Source organism: Anthonomus grandis, chromosome 1 (assembly GCF_022605725.1).
Source record: "Anthonomus grandis grandis chromosome 1, icAntGran1.3, whole genome shotgun sequence".
Taxonomy (NCBI): domain Eukaryota; kingdom Metazoa; phylum Arthropoda; class Insecta; order Coleoptera; family Curculionidae; genus Anthonomus; species Anthonomus grandis.
Genome location: NC_065546.1, coordinates 7406963 through 7423949, shown reverse-complemented (window position 1 = coordinate 7423949; position 16987 = coordinate 7406963). Strand labels below are relative to the sequence as shown.

The following is a 16987-nucleotide window of genomic DNA, read 5'->3' as shown; positions in this document are numbered from 1 at the left end:
TAGAAAATAAATAGTCCTATCAAAACTTCATTTGAATCGCTATTAATAATAAGGTTCCCTTTTTTTAAATTAAGTTTATTATAAAACATAATCGTAATACTATAACTAAAGTGTCACTGTCATTTATCAAATCAAAAAAGGCTAATTAGGTATATGTTTTATTAAATTAAATATATTAAAATAAAAAATTAAATATAGGGAATTCTATTTAAAAAAATGAACCTTTCGCCATTGTAGTAAATGAAGAATTTTAATTTAATTTTCGATGACCCTGTATAATGCTAACTAAATTGGACTATGGGAAGTTAATCAAGATAAAAGTGTTCTTAAAGTGATGTTTAAAATTTGAGCTTTTTAGCGACTTGGCTGAGAACTAAACAAATTCCTCTCCATAGTTATCCCCTAGTTTTTAACAAAAAACACGCAAAATTGTTTTTTTTTAATCGCTAGAGATAGGTATAGAGAAATATGATAAAAAAGACTCAAAACGAAACAGGGAATCAAAATATATAAAAAGAATGTTCTATTTAAAAAGTCAAAGGTGTTGGCATTTTCTATATAAGCGGCAACGCTGCAGTACTGAAAATATTTTAGACCCATAGAGCATTATCTATTACTACCTATGGCTACTAAATTTTCAGAAAAATGCTACGTTCCGTTTTCCATATAAGGCTAACGTACCATCAGTTGTCATATATTATACAAATCAATTTTTTCTTACTAAGCCAATAAAAATGACTATTAATACTGTTTTTATAAATAATGGTAAAAAAATATAAAAGAAAAAAGAAGAGAAAGATCAGGGAGCAGAACGGTAAGTATAAGAAAAAAAAAGAAGAGTAGTTTTTTGTTAACACTTACCTGAGATCCTCTTTTACTGCTACAACTAGACTTAATTTTGGCGCCAGGACTGCTATCATCAAAAGCTATATTCGTTGCACCATAACTGCCAGAACCGCCATTTTCTATAGGCATTAAACGCCCTTTCATCTCTTTCAATTCCAAACGATCTATTGACCTTTGGCTGTTGAGATCTCTCGAACTCTGCCTACGCACCAGGTGCGCTGTGTTTGCCATTTTTTTCGCTTTGTATTGGTATTTACACAAAAAAAATGCCCGTCTGGTATTATATACAGATATTTTCTTTAATTAAGGCCATTGTTGTTCTGGAAGAAAAAGGAATAATTAATTCAAAATTTTGTAAAAGTTTGTAAAAGTCGAGAAATGAAACTATTCAGTAGTTTACATTTCGAATCACTACTACTTCGTGATCCTCAGGATATAACAAAATATATGGGAGCTACGAATAAAATACTTTTTTCTCATAAACATTAAATACATTTTACAGCATTCTGACAACATAACTATTTTCATAGGTCTCTTATTTAATTTTAAGAAATTATTCCGGCCCCCTTTTTACAAAAAAAAAATTAGGCGAGTAAACTAATAAAAAAGATGAAATATGTTATAATCGCGAACTCAAAGCTAACCTCAACAATGTCGAATAATGCGCTACAAAATTTATTGATTGGGCATGCTGAGGGTTACCACGGCCCATTGGCAAGGAAATCCATATTCCAGATATTTATTTTTTACTTACCAATGAATTTTATTAGCCGGCAATATACACAGTGTATAAAATGAATCGTTTAAAGCAACATTTTTAGGTTTGTCATTTTGAATATGGTTAATTTAACAAAAGAACTTTAAAAGAATTTGATTGGAGCGTTGGCCACACTTTAACATATTAAACATGTATTGTTTCTCTCTTATTTTTTCTTAATCTTATTTTCATGACAATTCATTTTTGCATATTGATTCCAATACAGAATTTGAAATGTTAGTTTAATATTTTAGTTTCTTTAACGTAAACTAGGCGAATTAACTACAAACCTAAAAATTTCTTCTTAAGCTCGTAGACTAGCAACACAAGCAACCTTAGATCCTTCATGATTGCTATTAGAAATATATTCGGCATAAAATCATGGAATTTTTTTTAGAAAATTGGGGCTTTTTGAATTTGCTTCATCGCTTTCAAGGTATGCAATATATATATACAATATACAGAGTGAGTCGAGTCTTATAGCAAGATTTGCAAATTAGACAGACATTTTAAGATTTCAAAGATTTAATATTCAAACAATATTATTATTAGACTTTATATATCTAGTCCTTTATTAGTTTTAGTATAAGATACTTTTATTCCGTTAAAAGTATAAAAAATACTTTTATTCCGTTAAAAGTATAAAAATACTTTTATTCCGGTAAAAGTACAAATTAATAACTAGCACAAATCAGTTTTAACAGGCGCGAAACTTTAAAATTGATAAGTGAACCACACATTATAGACGTATTAGCGGTTAGGTTGGCTGAAACTTTAAATTTAGAAACTATGCAAGAAGAGTCAACACCAATAGTAAATAATTCTAGCACAATGCCGAACATCACTGTAAATTACAACCTTTTAAAAATGTATGTAAATACCATTCTACCATACAACGGTGTTATTAATACTTTAAACAGCTTTATCAGTGCAGCTGATTTTCATTTTGAAACTTACAATAATGATAGTGATCCTATTTTAAAACATTATTTATTAAGGACCATAAAAATTAAGCTCATAGACCGTGCTCAAATTTTAGTAGGTAGTCGCATGGAATTAACAGATTGGTTATCCATTAAGAATGCACTAATTACTTGCTTTAGCGATAAAAGAAATTTAGAATGCTTAGAACAAGATCTTTTTGTGGCTTCGCCTATTCGAAATGAACATCCAGTTGAATTTGCTAAAAGATTACAAGTTATAAGAAGTAACTTAGCTCAAAAAATTAATAACTTTGAATCCCGCGAAATGGATGCATCTACAAAATTAATACATTTACGTCAATATGATACCATTTGCTTAAGAACATTTATTAGAGGTTTAGCAAACCCTTTGCAAAGTATTATAAGACTGAAAAACCCTGACTGTATTGAAACAGCTATGACCATGATCACAGAAGAAGAAAACTTTCAATATACACAGAATTTATATAAACCTTATTCACAGCAATTATCACAAATGCAAAAACAACCACAACATAAACATAATCAAAATCAATATAATAATTCAAACCAGTTTACAAATTCACATAAACAAAACCATGCTTATAATCAACAACAATATTATAGACAAAATAACCCTCAAAATAATCAAAATTTCCAACAAAATTCTTCTTCAACATTTCCTAGAGGCCCTGTACCTATTCAACCAAGATACATACCTCAAAGACCCCTTCCAACAAACGAACAAGTATTCGGAAAACCCAAGAACGTGTTTAAACCAACAGGCCAAGTTCCAAAAAATAAACCTGAGCCCATGTCAACTCGTACAAGTTATACGATACCCAGAGATCCTTCTAATAGAAACTTTAGGTCTCAAGAACTCTTCCAAATAGATAACCCGAATCATGAAGACTTCCAAAATCATGAATATGATGATCCTCAATACGATCCATCAGATTATCAGTCAAATTACCCTCATGAAAATGCTACTTGTCTAGGTTATAATGACCCAATTGAAAATTGCGATTTAGAAGAAAATCAAACATCTTGTGAAAATGAAAATTTTCATACAACCCCGATTTTAGATCCTCAAAACTAACCTATGAAATTAACACTCAAACAAACAATAATAGTTTACCTTATATAGAAATAAAAAATCCCCCTATGAAATTACTAATTGATACTGGATGTTATCCTTCCATTTTAAGACCCTCAATTGCTGAAAAATATTCCCAGACAGAATTTATCAATTTTCCTCAAAATTAAAAACAGGTGTAGGAGAAAAAGAAACTCTCTTCAAAGCAGATTTACCAGCATTTAACGAATTCAAAACAAATGAACCAATTTCATTTATTTTGTATGATTTTCATGAATTTTATGATGGAATTTTAGGATTAAAAGAATTAACTCGATTTCGTCTCAATATCGACCTGACTAATAAACAACTCATTAATCTAACTAGAAACCTTATATTACCCTTTAAATCATAATCATAATCATAATCATAATCATAATTTTTATTGATGCCAGTAATATAAAATATCGTGAACCTGTGAGTCAAGTTTCAAGATAACGGTAAATGCACACGAAATCCTTAGTGCAAAAATTCCTGTTACCACACAAGAATTTGTCGATGTTGTCATTCCTGAAGGTACTCTTGATAATTTATACGTGCCCGAAACGATATGTACCGCAGAAAACGGTTTTGCCCGCGTAGACATTTACAATAATACCGATAAAAACATATCCGTTGACTTAGACAAACCTTTTAATTGTTATCTTTTCCCTGAAATTATAAAAGAAAATTACGACTTTTTCATATAAATGAGTTTATCGATCAAAAAGAAAAATGCAATTTTTCTAATAATTTTTATAAAAAGAATTTTGACATAAAATCTCAGATAAGACACGCTCATCTAAATGACGAATAAAAAAGATAATTATTTAAATTAATTCAAGAATTCGCTGTTATTTTTCATAAGGATAAAGAAAAATTAACTTTTACAAATAAGATTAAACATGAAATAAGGACAACCGATGAAATTCCCGTACACTCCAAATTTTATCGCTACCCGTTCATCCATAAAGAAGAAGTTCAAAGACAGATAAACAAAATGCTCAATGATGGAATAATCAGACCAAGTCAAAGTCCCTGGAGCAGTCCAATATGGATAGTTAGCAAAAAGCTAGACGCTAGTGGAAAACAGAAATGGAGAATAGTCAATGACTATAGAGGAATAAATTCCAAAACCATCGACGATAGATATCCGATTCCTAATATAACAGATATATTAAACAACTTAGGAAGATGTTCATATTTTTCAACGATAGATCTTTCTTCAGGATTTCATCAAATTGAAATAGCACCTAACTCGATGGAAAAGACAGCATTCACTGTAGAGAATGGACACTACAAGTATGTGAGAAGGCCATTCGGATTGAAGATCGCACCCGCAACCTTCCAAAGGCTAATGGATTATATACTACGAGGCATTAAATTCTGCCTAGTATATATGGATGATATCATAATATTTTTCTGCAAATCTAGAAGAGCACATAAAAAATTTAAGAACAGTTTTTGAAAGGCCTAGAAATGCCATGTTAAAAATACAACTTGATAAATCGGAATTTCTTAGAACTGAAGTAGAGTTCTTAGGACATGCTATTACCAAAGAAGGAGTAAAGCCAAATCCAAAAAAGATCGAAGCCATACAAAAATTTCCGATTCCTAAAACAGCTAAAGAAATAAAATCATTTCTCGGATTATTAGGATATTATCGAAGATTTATTAACGGATTTGCAAAGCTGACGAAACCTTTTACACAATGCTTTAAAAAAGGCGTAACAATTAAACTAACACCTGAATATATAGAAGCATTTGAAATTTGTAAAAATCTTTTGTGTAATCCAATTCTGCAATATCCAAATTTTGAGAAACCATTTATCTTAACAACCGATGCATTTAACATAGCTATTAGAGTAGTTTTAAGCCAAGGTAAAGTAGGACAGGATTTACCCATCGTCTATGCTTCGAGAACCTTAAACCCAGCAAAAACAAATTATTCAACTATCAAAAAGGAACTATTAGCCATTGTTTAAGCTACAAAACACTTTAGACCTTACTTGTTTGGAAGAAAATTTACAATAATCACTGATCATAAACCCCTGCAGTAATTATTCAGTTTAAAAGAACCAAATTCCAGATTAGTAAGATGGAGATTAAGACTTGAAGAATATGATTATGAAATATAATATAAAAAAGAATCCATAAATACCAACGCCGATGCCCTATCTAGAATAGAAATCCATATGATAGAGAATGATTCAATAATTGGCAGCCCCTGGAGATATTTCCAATGACATAGATCAATATCTTTCTAATGAAAATGTCACATTACAAGAATTAGACCAACTAACTGAAATATTTGATTGATCTTTAACACAAAGTAATCCTCCAGAAAAAGAAAGTAAAATCAAAATTTTACAAAATATCCAAATAAGACCCCCTGGTTCATTAACAAGTGGAGAAACCATACACTCTGCAACAGAAGACCCAATTCTAAATATACCTTTTACAGAAAATTGTTTTAACACCTATACAAATCAAATCTTAATAACTCACGGCTTTAATAAAAAATATCATGCTTTTAAAACTACTCATTAGGGAAATAAAAATCGATATCATTTAATTTTAACTGAAAACTATGAAAATGAAATAATTTACTTCTTTAAAGAATACATAAACCCCAAAGTTGTACATTGTTTATTTATTAAACAAACTGAAATCAATAATTTAGAAAATAAAATAGCTACTATTTTATCGAATACATCACACAATTCTTATAAATTAGTGATATCTAACACCTTTTTAAATGATATAGTCGATACTCAACATCAAAGAAGCTTAATAGAAAACCACCATGAAAAATCATGTCATAAAGGTTATAATAAATGCTTAATGTCTCTAAAGAAAATGTATTACTGGCCTAACATGAAAAATGATCTAACTGAATATATTAATAATTGTGACATTTGTCAACAGGCAAAATACGATCGTCACCCTTTAAAATTAAAGTTTTCATTAACCCCAACTCCAAAAGAACCTTTAGAATCAATCCACATAGATATTTTTCAGATATCTAATATTAAATTCTTAACAGTAATCGATGTATTTTCACGATATGCACAGGCATATCCACTAGAGCCTACCAATAATGCAATAACTGTTTTAGATAATCTATCGAGATTTATCAGTCATCATGGAATACCCCAACTAATGACTTGTGACAATGGTACTGAGTTTAAAACATCCCTTATGATAGATTTTTGTAAACTTCATAATATCAAAATCCATTATACCACACCAGGCAACTCTAATAGTAATAGCCCTGTGGAACGTTTACATTCGACCCTTATTGATTCCATTCGAGTCTTAAAGTTAAAACACCCAAATGCGACAACAAAACAACTTATGCTTTATGCCATTATGGGATACAATTGTTCTGTACACAGCGTAACAAAACAAAAACCCTTTGACATAATAAACGGACGTTTAAATGCTTTATTTAGATATATTTTTCATATTTTTTAGTAATTATAGATCGTAAAACCCTTTTTAGAGAATAAACTGATAAAGGGTATAGAGTGCATAATATTAAAGTTTGGTATTCATTTTTTTTAAATTTTATTAAACTAATATCTACACACTTTTCATATATTTTAAGAATACTGCAAGTCAATATCAACATTTCAGAATTTTTTCTATTCCACACACTGAATATGTAATAAGCAATTAGAAATAAATTATTTTTAATGTGCTATTAATAAAATATTAGAAAAGATTTGAAAAGTTGATATTTAAAAAAATCTACTTTATAAAAAACTGTTTATTTTAAAATAGGCATTTTGTTTATTAACAAATACAATGATGTAACATAATATTTTTTTATTAATGGACGGCTCAAGAGTAAAGATTAAATTTATTTTTAATTTGTATAAAAAATATTATATTATATAAATGTTAGTAGTATTCCTAAGATTTTTTTTTAGTTTTTATGATGTAAGTAAAGAATTATTTTGTTCAATTACTAACTAAATAAATGTTTTTTCATTCATAAATGTATTTTTATTAATCGGAAATGTTTTATATAATCTGATTTTAAATCAGATAACTATTTGTGTGTTGTGCGTAAGTTTCTTTTTTTAAATAGATATTTATATTGTTTGAATTAAGTTAAGTTTGTTTTTAATACGTGTGTTCCAAACTACTGAAATATAACAGAATTTTGAAAACTATTGGGGATAGAGGGACAGTTAAACGACAAACAAACGACAACAATGTTTACATAAACTTTCTGCGTTTATCCGTTTCAAAATAGCTAATAACTAGTTTAAGGCACACTTCGAATAAAAAAATATTTAACTAATTAAAAAAAGAAATACAATTTCATCAGGAGGCAGTTTAATCAAAGTTATAAAAACTAAACTAAACGTTTAATTGAAACACACATTTCATATAAAAAGAAGTTCCTGTTTGTTCAAGTATGTTTCTAGAGCTTCTAAATGTGTTATTTCAAGATTTAAGGAATGCTATTTTAGCATTTCCAAAAGTTTCTACGACTCTCTAACGGCTTCATACCATAAAACTTTAAGTTATCATAGTAAGTAAAAAATTGTCTATTAATGCGGAAATTTACTATATTTACAAACTTGCGTTGCACTCTTTCAATTTGATCAATAAAGTTGGTCAAAGTTTCAGTTTTGGTCAATTGTATTTGTGATACATCGGATTCCAAGCTATAATGTCGCATATTCTATAGTAGGTTTAACGACTGCATTATAGGTATAATAATATTAATGATGTTTGATTACTAAAACCCTTTGTAATTCGAGCTATAAAGCCGAGATTTGTTAGAGCTTTCTGAACAATGTTTTCTATACAGGGTGTCCCAGCGAAAACAAAACAGCTATTTTCGGTATGAAAAAAAAATTTTTTTCAAAAATCTCGGACACGTTGATTTTATTTTTGAGGGGGACAACGTTTCCTTACCAAGGCACCCTCATACCAGCAACCCCCTTCTAGGGGGTGGAATCACCCCTAAAATCCTAAATGGAAAGAGGGGTCGTTTGATACCTTATTTTAAAGGTCTTTTAGTTCTGAATATAACTGCCAAATTTGAAGTGGCTAAAATTATTTCTCTGGATAAAACAGCTTGTCAAAATTGGAAACAGTGAAAATGAAAAAGGTATTATGGACTCTTTTTTGGATAATATTTTTAAAAGAACAAGGAAATCCTATTTTCGAAGGGGTCACTTATTAATTAAGAGGCCACCTAATACCTGGAATCCTTTACGAGGGGTTGAAAGCACCCCTTAAATCTTAAACAGAAAGAGGGATCGTGTTATACCTTATGTTGAAAGCGTTTTCACTTTAAATTTAAATGATGACTTCTGAGTGAATGATGGATTTCTTCTGGATATGAAAGCCAAATAAAATTCTGGAAAAAATGCTTTAAATAAACCTTTATGCCTGAAACCCTTTCTTACAATTTTTTTTATTGGATCATTAAAACATGATTAAAAATTTATTAGTATTGTTAATATTATTGTTATTACACCTTATCAGCATATCATAAATAAAAACAAAATACCAAATAAAATGCAAACACAAGTATCTAAAAGAATTTATTTAGCTTGCTAAATATCATTGGTACTTTCTTAGAACATTGAAAGGCTAGAATTAGTAAACAACAACTTTGTTTGAGTCCAACATGTGCACAGGGGCAAGAGGGGTGTTTTATTTACAAACATATGTGCCGATTCTCTGTTGTCAAGTCGACACAAATTTCCAACGGAGGAAATTTTTAGCTATATTTTAACAAACATTATAACGTTAATTTAACTTATTTCTGTTATATTTTATAAGAAAATTTAAAATAAAAAGTATAAATACTACCAGAGATATTATAATTAACCTATTTTAAGAATAAATATAATATCCTTAAGCAAAAAAAAAACAAAATTATTAACATTCTTATCCCTAAAACTGCTTCTAAAAAATTTGAAGCGACAACACCGGAGCTTAAGCGCCTAAACCATACGCGTTGTGTCATCTGTCAAACGGCTTTTTGTTTATATACGGGATTCGTGTATTTTCTTTAATTTTTGGTTTAAAAAGGAAAAAAGGCCACGTTTTAGTGTTTTTTTAAATTGCTAGGATGGCAAAAACTTGTGTCGTTTGTGCCGCATCATGATAAAAACGTGATTCAAGCCGATCTTTTCACAAGTAAGTACCGATACTTTCAGAACATCACATCATGGGGTAACCATCACCATAAACGTAGAATAGGGGATCTTATAGATATAAACCTAATAAAAATTTGAATGTGAAAGTGTGCGTAAAATACCAACATATTTATATTTTTAAATCTAAATATTTTTTTGAACATATTCATCTATTAATAGGCTATAAAAGATATAAAACTAGAATTTTGTCCCTGGTTTTATTACAGGATTTTATGTTTTTTTTGTTGTTTTGGCAGAAAAAATGCATAATACCTATGTACCTATCTATATATAGTTTGATATCTATGTATAAAGTTAATTTTGTCTTTCTTTAAAATTTGTTCCATAATTTTTTTTTGTTTTACCTTATTGCAACTTACAATAATATATATAGTAATTGGCACCACATATTAATTTATTACTGTAATTTTTTTCTACTTTTTGATTAAATATCAAATACTTATTATAGATTGCCCAATGATTATGCCCAAACGGAACAATGGGTTTCATTAATGGAAATCAACACATTTAAAAAGAACATATTTGTTTGTTCAGATCACATCCTTAGAAGTGATATAAGGGAGATAATATTATCAGTAGCCAGACTTTATTAAAAAAATCAGCTCTACCTCAAAGGTAATTTTTTTAAATATATTTTTCTAGTATATTTATAGGTATGAGTATATTTTACCTTAGAATTATTGATAAAGGTTTGCATGCTTTTATTTACTACATTATGTAAGCTAAAAAAACAACCTTTTAAAACTTGTGCTTGGGCTATGTTGTAAAACATACAGCTTCTTCACAAAAAGTATTAGTGTTACTCATATAAGATTTATTTATACCTAATACCTATTAAATTAGGTATGTGTGTAAAACTATTTTTTTACTAGGATTTCTGATGCACTGGTTAAAAACACAGCAGCCAATAATTCAAAGCTACAGGGGTAGCTTTCCTGAAGAGTGCAAAAACTTCTTTAGCTTTCAAAATGGTATATAGTACAAACAGTGAAGCTAATATAGACACGTATGGATAATTAAAATAGATTAATATTCTTGATACACCAAATGTTGTATAATTACAGATCTGATCATTCATCATCAACAATAACTGCATCTGAGAATTATAGTTCTACAGTAACCGTGGAGTCTAGGTCAACAATTACTATTTCTCATCCAAGCCGTTTTTGTTTAACTGCTACACATTCCCTGACTCTGCCAAGGAAAAGGTATAAATACACTCAAAATAGACTACTAGTTTTATGCCATGTATCATCATATTCTATATATCTTATTTAAAAGTGATATGGTATTTTATTGTATTATATTTGTTTAATTAAATGCAATTAATCAAATGTATGACATTACAAAGATTCTCTATAATAACATACATTTTATTGATCAATTGGTTTATCATAATACATTTTTTTAATTTTTTCTTTTTAATTTTGGTAATACTATATTTTTATGTATATTATTCTAGGGTAAAATCAAAATGATATCCTGAGGACCTAAGCACTGATGATTCCACCGTTTCAAGAGCTTAATCACTTGTCACCAGATTATGGAAAAAAAATAAAGAACAAAAAATTAAAATTCGAAGATTGCAACAAGCAAATTTGCGCCAAAGAAATTAAATTAGATGTCTCAAGTCATTATTAAAATACTTACATGAAATAATAACATGATTTTATGGAAAAGCCCAACATACTACATATTTTATTTGACTTGTAAAAGCACTTATTTGTATATTACTACTAATAAACTCTCTAATCTAATCTATTGTACATAGTCTTTATTCTTAGCTTTGTTTTTTAGTATAAATTAATATGATATAATATTTGGTATTAGGTATTATATAGGTCACTATTAAATGTCTCAAAACCATTATACAGACTAAATACTCATAATAAAAATCTTATAACCTACAAAAAACCTGCAACTCCTTCACAATTTAAACATCCTTGTAGTTTTAACTTTTTCCGCTGAAGCAATACTGTCCCTTTGAAAAAGTCAGCAGCATAGAAGTATATATTATGTGATGTAAGTAAGTGATGTAAAACTGAGTTTTGTCCAATATAACAATAACAATAAAATTTTGCAAAATGTTAAAAATTTGTGTCTTAAAACATGATTTATTAAGAAATCTATAATATTATATTAATAAAATATTTAATTTCCATAAAAATGCTTTGACAAAAATGCTGCCTTTCATTAGGACCTTCCTCTAATGAAGTCCATTAAAAAAAACACATAAATAGCTCATAAATGGTAATATTACTTATACCCAAACTCTTTAATTATTAATTAATAAAAATTTATCAGGTAAATATTTGTTGACGACGTCACTGGTAAAGAGTGCTTGTTTCTGTGACATAAACAATGCGATCGAGCGGCGTTGCGATGCCATTACCGTTTTCTCGTTTCTTCTTACTTTATTTTCATTTACTTAACTTATATTGACTTCGATATAGAGTATCTTATCAAATTTATTTTTAAAAAATGCTTGATATTTTATTAAAGGGGAGCAGTAGTATTGTTTTGTGTCTTCGGAAACAACCGAAAATTTTTATGATATTATAAAGTGATTTTTGCCATTTCTCTATAAGCACTTGGCATCATTGCATCAGAGATGTTGCAAGCAAACAAACCTGCCCATAGTTCCACGGCATGCTACTTCTAGCCTTTCAATGTTCTAAGGGTACTTTTTTCATAAAGCAGCATTTATTTAAATAGTTTTAAATTATTACCCAGTCTTTTACGTGTTGAAACACTGTTAGCAATGGTTTATTCTACTGCAGAGAGGATTGAGATGATAGAGTTTTTCTTTAGGCATAACAATTGTGCCAATAGAACGGTACAAGAATTTAATGACCTTCATCCAGAAAAACGAGTCAACAGAAAATACGTTCTAGAAATAGTTGTTAAATTTAGGGAATCTGGCAGTGTCTTAAATAAAAAGCGTGAGGTTCAAAATGCTGTTGTTGTCAATGAATCAATGTAAATAACTATCCTAGGTCAACTTCATGCCGAGCCAGGAATAAGTGTCAGAAAATTGGCGACGAGTACATGAGTAAGCAAAAGTAGTGTTCATAGGATACTTAAGCATAATAAATTCCATGCTTACAAAATTCATCTGGTGCAAAAACTGAATGAGGACGATTTTGACAGACGAGTGCAATTTTGTGAATCGCTTAGTGACATGATAACTGTTAATCCGCGTCTTATTTACAACATTTGCTTTTCAGATGAATGTACTTTTTTTCTTAATGGCAACGTAAATCGTCATAACTGCCGCTACTGGTCAAATGCAAATCCGGGCCAGTTTCGTGAAGTTCATACCCAGTTCCCTGAGAAGTTAAATGTTTGGGCGGGAATCTTGGGCGGCTCCATTGTTGGTCCGTTTTTTCTGCCCGGAAATTTGAATGGAGAAATGTACCGAGATCTCTTGGAAAATGCCGTATATCCAAGAATAGTAGAAATAATGGAAGGCGGAAATCATTCTGATGATGATCAAGTCGTTTTCCAACAAGACGGAGCGCCTCCACATTACGCTGCTGGTGTGAGGCAATATCTTGATGAGATATTTCCTGATCGTTGGATTGGAAGGAGAGGACCTTTCATGGAATGACCAGCTAGGTCACCCCATTAGATTTTTTTATGGGGGCATTTAAAAACAAAAGTTTACGCTACCCAACCAGACACCCTAGAAGACTTACGCCAGAGAATTATAAATGAGTGTCAGATGATAACACCTAAAGTTCTACAAAACGTCAGGCATCGTTTTGAGCAAAACCTGTATTCCTGCATGGAAGTAGGCGGGGCACAATTTGAACATTTAATAAATTGACGTAATTTAAATAAACTTGTTTTATTTAAAAGACACAAAAGGAAAAGAGTAGGTATTTCTTATCTCTCCACTTTTACTGGCAGTAAAGATTGTATTTCTTGCTATTTTTATATCCACAAGATATCCATCAGTCACTCAGAAGTCACCATTTAAATTCAGAGTAAAAAGGTCTTCAAAATAAGGAATGACACGACCCCTTTTTCTATTGAAGATTTAAGGGGTGCTTTCAACCCCTCGTAAAGGGTTCCAGGTATTAGGGTGGCCTCTTAATTAATAAGTGACCCCTTTGAAATTAGGACTTCCTTATTCTTTTAAAAATATTATCCAAAACAGAGTTCAAAATACCTTTTTCATTTTCGCTGTTTCTACAATATAAAAAATGTTAGATAAAAAATGTTAGCCACTTCAAATTTGGCAGTTATATTCAGAATTAAAAGACCTTTAAAATAAGGTATCACACGACCCCTTTTTCTATTTAAGATTTTAGGGGTGATCCCACCCCCTCGAAGAGGGTTACTGGTATGAGGGTGCCTTGGTAAGAAAAAGTTGTCCCCCTCGAAAATAAAATCGACGTGTTCGAGATTTTTGTAAAAAATTTTTTTTTTCATACCAAAAATACCTCTGTTTCGTTTTCGCTGGGACACCCTGTATGAACGTCGAAGAGCAGTCTGGAATCCAACGTCACACCTAAATGGTCATGTCAAAACTGACTGAAGTAAATAATCAATATGCACACCAAAACAACATAATATGGGAAACGGTAATATTTTTGGATGAAAAAACCTTTCAATCATGCAATAATGACAAAATCCGCGTTTACAGGCCTTCTAATACCAGATATGATGAAAGATATACACATAAGACTAATCAAAGTGGACGTTTTAGGATAAACGTTTGGGCCTGGATTAGTTTTAGAGGACCAAGCGTTTGTCAAATAGTGCAGGGAAGGCCTTAGGATATTGCAATATCCTGAACAATATTATGATTTTTCGTATAGTTCAAATCTATCTAGACGAAAGACGAATTCAAGTTTTACCGTGGCCCTCGAAAAGCCCTCTGATATCAACCCAATTGGAAACGTTTTGGATAAAATGGCAAAATATATGTATAAAGATAACTTTAGTCCTAGAAATCAGAATGAATTACGCCTAAAAATAAATGACGCATGGGACCAAATAACCGAAGAATATACCAGAAACTTAATTTTTAGTATGCCACGACGCGACGTTTGCAAGCTGTAATTGATAACGGCGGTGCGCTTACTAAGTAAGTATTAATAATTTTTTATTCCATATTATCAAAAAAGATTTAGGTTAGTTCTGGTTTATTCATAAAATGTGTTCCAAATAAAAATAAATATCGAAAAATAAAAATGTCTTGTATCAATATTATTATTTAAATATGTATTTATTAAGACTCCAAAAATTCATAATGTGTAAATATGCATACCATACCCGAGGAATGCGATTTACTATAATAGACTAGGAGACAATTCCCTACCTAAATTTTAATGTCCCAGTTTTTTTTTTTCGGCACGATGGTACATCCTACAAGCTTCAAGCGCGTTTCCATCAGCCAGACCATAAACAAAATGAATGTCTGCAAGGTGCTCAAATGAAAATGGTTCATTTTTTATTATTAAAAGAAAAGAAAATGCATGAAGAACAACCACACAAAAAAACTAAATCGACTGTAAACACCAAAACGTCAATAATGACAAATATGTCATGGTTATGGAGGAAAACAAATTACTGCTAACCAAGGTCACATCCCCCTACTTACTTACTTTGGCCAGGCACAGATTATTACCAAATTATATTTAAATCGGCTTGAAATTGAATTGAATCCGGTTTGAATAATTGATAAAAAACCGATTTTATTAAAAAACTTTTACACTCTATATCTAGATAACGAAGCAATTTAGGACATATGTTTATTTGAAAAAAGTTCTTATTTTTGGCTGGTAAATACGCCCTTGAAATCTTTGCGCTCAATTTTGAATCACCCTGTATAGTATTTATTTTTCAGGAACAATACAATTGAGATATTAACTAAACAAGATCAATTTTCGATAAAAGGAAGTTAAAGAAACCAACTCTTACGCTAGATTAACTGATTATATTAGCAGAATGCTAAAACAGAAACTTATTGAATATTTTGTAAGTATACACTTTTCCTTCTACTTGCAGGTTAAATTGGTTATTGATTCGTGTTCACGCGGTCAAACTTTAGTTAAAATTATTGATGGATTACTGTAAAAACTCTTACAAAGAAAAGATCAGATTAGTTACTGAATCTTAAAAACTAAACTCAAGCTTTGTATAAATAAACGTATAATAAATAGAAGACTTATACAATAAGTAATTAAAGGCAAATTATTTGTAGTAAAACCGAGTAGTTTCTTAATAAATTATTCAATATATGTTATATTATATATAACAAAAATCATTAATTTTCTTTTTTATTTTAGGATGTTCACAATCCAAAAAAAACTAAATGTACCTATATTAAACAATAATTAATTGGCCTATTGATTATTTTTGTAATTGTTCTCCACATCTAATTGTGTCAAAATATACAACATATTACATTCAGTTTGGGAGAAGCAACACATTGTCATAAAGATCTTAGATATAGATCTTTCTTTTTTTTGTCATGATCAAATAAATTATCAACCTAAAGATTTCTAATAAACTTTTATGCAATTATTTTTTTTAAATAAATACGTAGAAAAACGAAGTAATCAATTAATTGTATTTTCTCTTAATTTGATTTTTTACGTACCTGTCGATTTGGAGGAGCGAGAAGCGTCCCGACGTCACACCGCACTCAAACCAACTCACGCTCTCGGCGTGAATCAATACCTGCGTCGGCGCGTCGCGACGCCTCTCACAAGAACTAAAAATTGTTCTGAAAAAAAAAAGAAAATTAACCCAGAACAACAGGAATTTGGAGGAGATTAAAAGCGATGTAATCATAATGGAGATTTCCAATCTTTTGGCGACTCTTTACTTTGGTTTTCTTTTGGGGAAAAATAGGCTAAAAGTGAGTCAGGTTAATGTTTGTTCAGATTTTTAAATGATAAATGGCCGTATGATGAAAACTTTCAATATTTTGTAAAACATCGGGTGTCGAGGAACTATACCGACAAACTTTTACAGGGTGATTCTCCAACAAAAAATAAGATTTTTTTAATATTAATAATGTATGTCCTACACGTCTTATTTTCAGCTCAGGGTTTTAATTTTCTTGTTCATTAACTTAATGTAGATATTTTTTTATTTAAAAATGTATTTTATACATTAGGAA

At 30.0% G+C, this 16987-nt stretch overlaps 1 protein-coding gene and 1 long non-coding RNA gene across 3 annotated transcripts in view; one reads left to right on the top strand and one right to left on the bottom strand.

Moving 5' to 3' along the window:
- Positions 1–16591, bottom strand: part of LOC126738114 (sodium-dependent neutral amino acid transporter B(0)AT3) — a 58446-nt gene extending 41855 nt beyond the window's left edge. Inside the window, exons 1-2 of one of the 2 annotated variants that reach the window (XM_050443281.1) lie at positions 16463–16591; positions 862–1166 (exon numbers count right to left, since the gene is read on the bottom strand). In XM_050443281.1, coding sequence (XP_050299238.1) covers positions 862–1077 — 216 coding nt within the window. In that variant the 5' untranslated portion in view covers positions 1078–1166; positions 16463–16591. Of the gene's footprint in view, positions 1–861; positions 1167–15178; positions 15364–16462 lie in introns of those variants that run through there. The other variant, XM_050443273.1, reaches the window with a different exon arrangement.
- Positions 10761–11559, top strand: LOC126738122 (uncharacterized). Its single transcript, XR_007661226.1, has 3 exons — positions 10761–10855; positions 10914–11057; positions 11312–11559. It is a non-coding gene; the product is annotated as an uncharacterized LOC126738122 (long non-coding RNA).
- Positions 16592–16987: the final 396 nt, after the last annotated feature.